Source organism: Glycine soja, chromosome 1, assembly GCF_004193775.1.
Source record: "Glycine soja cultivar W05 chromosome 1, ASM419377v2, whole genome shotgun sequence".
NCBI classification, from domain to species: domain Eukaryota; kingdom Viridiplantae; phylum Streptophyta; class Magnoliopsida; order Fabales; family Fabaceae; genus Glycine; species Glycine soja.
Window position 1 is genome coordinate 48,880,104 of NC_041002.1, and position 4,837 is coordinate 48,884,940.

General features: G+C 35.4%; 1 protein-coding gene across 1 annotated transcript; it reads right to left on the reverse strand.

Annotated features, from left to right (window-relative positions):
• Window positions 1–911: 911 nt before the first annotated feature.
• Window positions 912–4,351, reverse strand: LOC114418089 (eEF1A lysine and N-terminal methyltransferase-like). The gene is made up of 2 exons (XM_028383258.1): window positions 2,601–4,351; window positions 912–1,772 (listed from the first exon to the last, which is right to left on the reverse strand). The coding sequence occupies exon 1, from the start codon at window positions 4,238–4,240 to the stop codon at window positions 2,828–2,830; it is 1,413 nt and encodes a 470-aa protein (XP_028239059.1). The 5' UTR covers window positions 4,241–4,351; the 3' UTR covers window positions 912–1,772; window positions 2,601–2,827.
• Window positions 4,352–4,837: the final 486 nt, after the last annotated feature.

Below are 4,837 nucleotides of genomic sequence, written 5' to 3' on the forward strand. Positions count from 1 at the left end.
AATAATAATATGTCAGGTTACACAACGCTATTAAGCAAAAAATTATACTTGGAAAACACCTTTTTGGTTCAAATATCATGCCACTGTATTTCTTTTTTGAATAATGAATTGTATGTTTGTGTCTCTATTTTTTTTCCTACTTTGGATTTCTTAATAACGCGACGTTTGTGGACTCTGTAGTCGTTGTTGACTCGTTGAATTGGAATGTTCAGTTTGAACGCATTAAATTAAGAAATAATGTGCTTGACTTCTTGTTTTGAGATATCCAATTAGAATTCAGAAACAATTTCAATTGTTTAAGGCTAAACTTGTTCCTTATGCCATCACTTTAGCTTTAAAATATGACAAATTGAGTGATCCATATTTGTTGGACTAAGACCAGCGTGTGGATTTCTAATTTAATCATTAATTTGATACATTTACAAAATTGAGGATTTAAACTGATGTAAATATTTTTTTTAATAAAAAAACTAACATGACAGTTTACATCACTATGAGATTAAATTACATAAGAAAAAAATTAAATTTAAATATATTTTAAAGACCAAAATGACAACCTTTGTATATTTGAACCGAGTTTAAAAACTTGAAAGATAAAATGACCTAAAATAGTAGCGAACAATCAATAACTTATCCCATGAGTCTTAGTCTTATTATGCTGAATTTGCCTTGAAGGAGCCTTGACAAATGGACTGCATATGAAAAAGTTGTATTGTTTTTCGATCTGTTATTCCATTGTTTAGTCTTTTCAACGTCACATGCTACTTTTTAGATAAAAGTACAAAAAGAAAGTAAAAAAAAAAAAAAGCTTCACCACATATGAAAATTTTCGCTACGAATGTCTATTTTTTCTATTGGCTTTTCATCTAGGATTATCAAATTTCCTATCTAGATTGGCTTATGGCTCTCTGTGCTCTAATTTCATATTCTCATCTGATATTCACAAAATTACATGTTTGCTAGAGTTCACTAACCCATTCATTGTTCACAATGATTAAATAGAGGCGCCAATATTGATATCATTTATTTTCTGACACTAATGTTATTTGACAGATCATGGCATTAGAAATGGGGACACACAAAATCAGAGTGAATTCCATATCACCTCTACTTTTCAAATCTGAAATCACTGCAAATCTAATGCAAAAACATTGGTTGAATGATGTGGCCATGAAAACAGTACCCTTGAGAAAATATGACACTTCTGATCCAGCATTAACATCCCTAGCTCGTTATTTAATTCATGATTCTTCTGAATATGTGTCTGGCAACAATTTTGTATTGTGGACGCTGGAGCCACCTTACCAGGTGCGCCTATTCATTCCTCCCTATAAACAAAGAGTAAGTTCTGCTCTATACAATGTTGGATTAGAGCTAAACAATTCTTTTAGACAGTAAAATATTGAGGAAAATAGCATTATGTTGATTTACCAATCGATATAAAAAATTGAAGTTACTTCCATCCAACTATAAAATTAATGTAATTGAAATACTTCTATTATATATATATATATATATATATATATATATATATATATATATATATATAAAGCTTTTGGCAGCACATGATATTGGCCAGTTGAAAAGCTACTTGAACTTTACTACAATAATTCACTTTTCCCAAAAGCATAAAAGAAGAAGAAGAAGAAAGCATGTCATGAACTTTACTACTCTTGAAACCATTTTGGAAATCTTCAGTGGAAACCCTCAGATGCTTGCTTCTCCATTGATGATGTGCTCCTCAATACCAACAAAGAGTGACATGGCATAAGCTGTAATACAGAGAAATGGGGAAATATATTACTACTTAATCATTGCAGTCCTTACCAAGATTGTGAATTGTTGTACTAGACTTTATGACAGCAACAAATAAAGATTTTGGCTTTTCAATTTTTTTTTTCAAATAACAATATAATATGTTTGATAAAATAATGTCTCACAACATAAACATTATTGGCTTTCATGGTAAGTAAAGTTGCAGTAAAAGATGGTAGAAAACAGATGCCCAACACTCAACAGTCACAATCTGTTAAATGTTAGGTATACTGTGGAACAAGTTCTAAGTTCACTTGAGTTTTTTCTTCAATCTTGCTAAAGATTGACGTGACTATTTACACCATTCTATTTTATTCAAAATTCTGATACCAAATCCATTGTCCAGTTTACCTTGGTTTCCCTTTGAGCACCTTAGATATGCTATTTGTCCATGCAGTAATTTTACAAATCAGCATGCAGCTACTATGGAATTGTGTACTCTTGTGAACAAAAAAATATATATATGACCAATAAATAAGATGCATGGGGAAGCATTTCCCCTTGTTTTTAATCACAACTAATATAAGAAAAAAAATTAGTGTATTTCAGATTAAGGCATTCGAATCAGATAAGATAGTAAGTGCAACCTTTAAAACTATCAATTATTATTAACTAACTATTTCAAAGTCTGCAAATTGTTATTCACAGATATTATCCTTTCATACTTGGTAGGAACTGAAAGCTCCTTAGTACCCAAAGATATGAACAACCTGCTACTAGGCTTCCTCAATTTCACATTTAACATTAACAAGTTGAGAGCAATAATTAAGAAACGGGATATTTACCTTACTGAAAGCAATTGGATCCAGAGCAAGATGCAAAGCCGCTGATATGAATGTGATTTCAGTGTTTGCTCAGTAGTCTTAAAGATGACTCTCTTCACGGGCAAAGATGCACCATGCATGAAAGAAACACTCCACTTTGGATCATAGTATCAAAATTACCGACACATCATCTATTTGGAAGCAAACGATCTTTCAAAATCACTACACTTGTCTCAAGAAATGAAACATTATATCTTTGTTATGGAATTTATGAATGCTTCCGGAATAACTGATTTCAGTCGCATAAGAAAAGAATTACCACAATCCTCAACTGAAAACACCAGAGGTGAAGCTGTGGCAATAAGAACAAAATTTTCACCATTCCCTACATCTATCTTGTACAGCTCATGAAAAACTTCCTGAAAATGACTCACCAAGTTGTCGTAGAAGGACCTGCTAGGAGGAATGACATTAATGGCAAGAATCCCAAACTCACAAAGAACTAATTTAGCAGCAAGAAGAACATCCTTTCTAATGAATTCCAACGGCGGAGATCTTACACCGTTCCTCACGTCGCTCGAATCTAAATCAACCATAACGACGTCAAATTTACAGTTGACCTCATCCTCCACCACTAAGTGACCACCAAAACCATTAACCTCACAATCATCAAAAGAACTCCTCCGACCATTCAATTTTCCACGACACACAAGCTTGTTCATCGATTCAAAGGCATCCCCAACAACAACACGGACAAACTCACATTCTTCCAATCCAAAATACTTCCTTGCCACCCTCAAAACCTCCCTATCACTATCCACACCCATGACCTCAAAACCCAATTGATTTCTCAAAAAGGTCATCAAAGCCCCACCTCCAACCCCAAGGCACAAAGCCTTCGGCCTAAACCCCATCCGAATCCGCCCCTCCACATATTCACTATTCAACACAAGACCAGCCACCATAGGCCCCAAGTAAGGGTGCACCAAAACCTTAAGATCAGGCACAAACCCCACATCACCACCAATGCACACACCATCACAATCTCTCTCAGGAATAATACAAATTTCAGTTTGAATCAAATTAGGCATTCTCTTAAACCTCAACCTCCTCCTAAACTCCCTCCCATGATCACTCTCATTTTCAATTTCAACATCCTCAACCAACATTTCACCAACATGACACCCAACACATTCATGAACCACCACACTAGAAACCAAACTATCCTCATAACTCAAAAGGGGTATCTCAGGAATGCCCCTTTTGAACAAAGATTTAGGAGACAAAGCCAAAAGAAGAGGCTTTGACCAAACCTCAAAACCCTGATGCTGCAATGAACACTCCAAGGAACGGTGATAAGCACGTGATTGAAGAAGAGTTAAAGTACCTTCTTTGAAGAGGGTTCCTATGAGAATCAAACGTGAAATTCCAGGGGAGCTGAAGAGGAGTTGGAGATGGCCCGATTCGGTGGAGAAGATCCAATCGGTTTCACGGCCTTCGGGGACCAACATGGCGCCGACTCGGGGTGAGTCAGTGGGTTGGAGCGGCGAGTCGAGCACGGCGACTCGGAGAGTGGAATCGGAACATGTTGGATGAGGTACTGTGAAGGCGATGAAGCGTGAAGGGGTTATGGTTTCGAAGGTTGATGCATCCAGGGCCATCACACTTTGTTTTGCTGCTCTTGAATAAGGTGTTGTATTTTGCCCGACCTGTTTGTACGGTTAACTTAACTTTGTGGCAACTGAAGTTGCGACTTTTTTATGCTTGGTGACTGCAGAACAATCACACCTATAAATATGAAGGGTTAATTAAAACTTTTTAGTAATTAAACTTTTTTGAAATTTATAGTTTTTAATTTTCAAACTTTTAAAAAATTTAATTTTTAGTCCTTAAAATTTAATAGGTTTAGAGATGTGGAGAAAAAGAAATACATCAAACTGAAAAGATTCATCCAAAAAGTTATCCAGAGACACATAAAAGAGACAAAGAAGAAAAACATCATTATCAGCTATGAAGGCAAGAAACCACAACATTTTAAATCCGAGTGTCCAAACCTAGATAGAACAAAGGACAAGAAGACTGGGGAAAACTTGAATGACACATCATCTGATGAAGAAACAAAAGAAGAAGCAAACTTTTGCTTAATGGTTGACACCACTTAGCCCGTGAGTTAGGTGGGCTCAACCCGTGGGTTGGTGGGTCAGCCCATCAACCCACCAAATTTAAATAATATATTATTTTATTTTATTATTATTATA

Excerpts from the sequence above, each read along its gene's own strand:
- LOC114418089 (XM_028383258.1), bottom strand. The coding sequence starts at position 4,240 with ATGGCCCTGGATGCATCAACCTTCGAAACCATAACCCCTTCACGCTTC.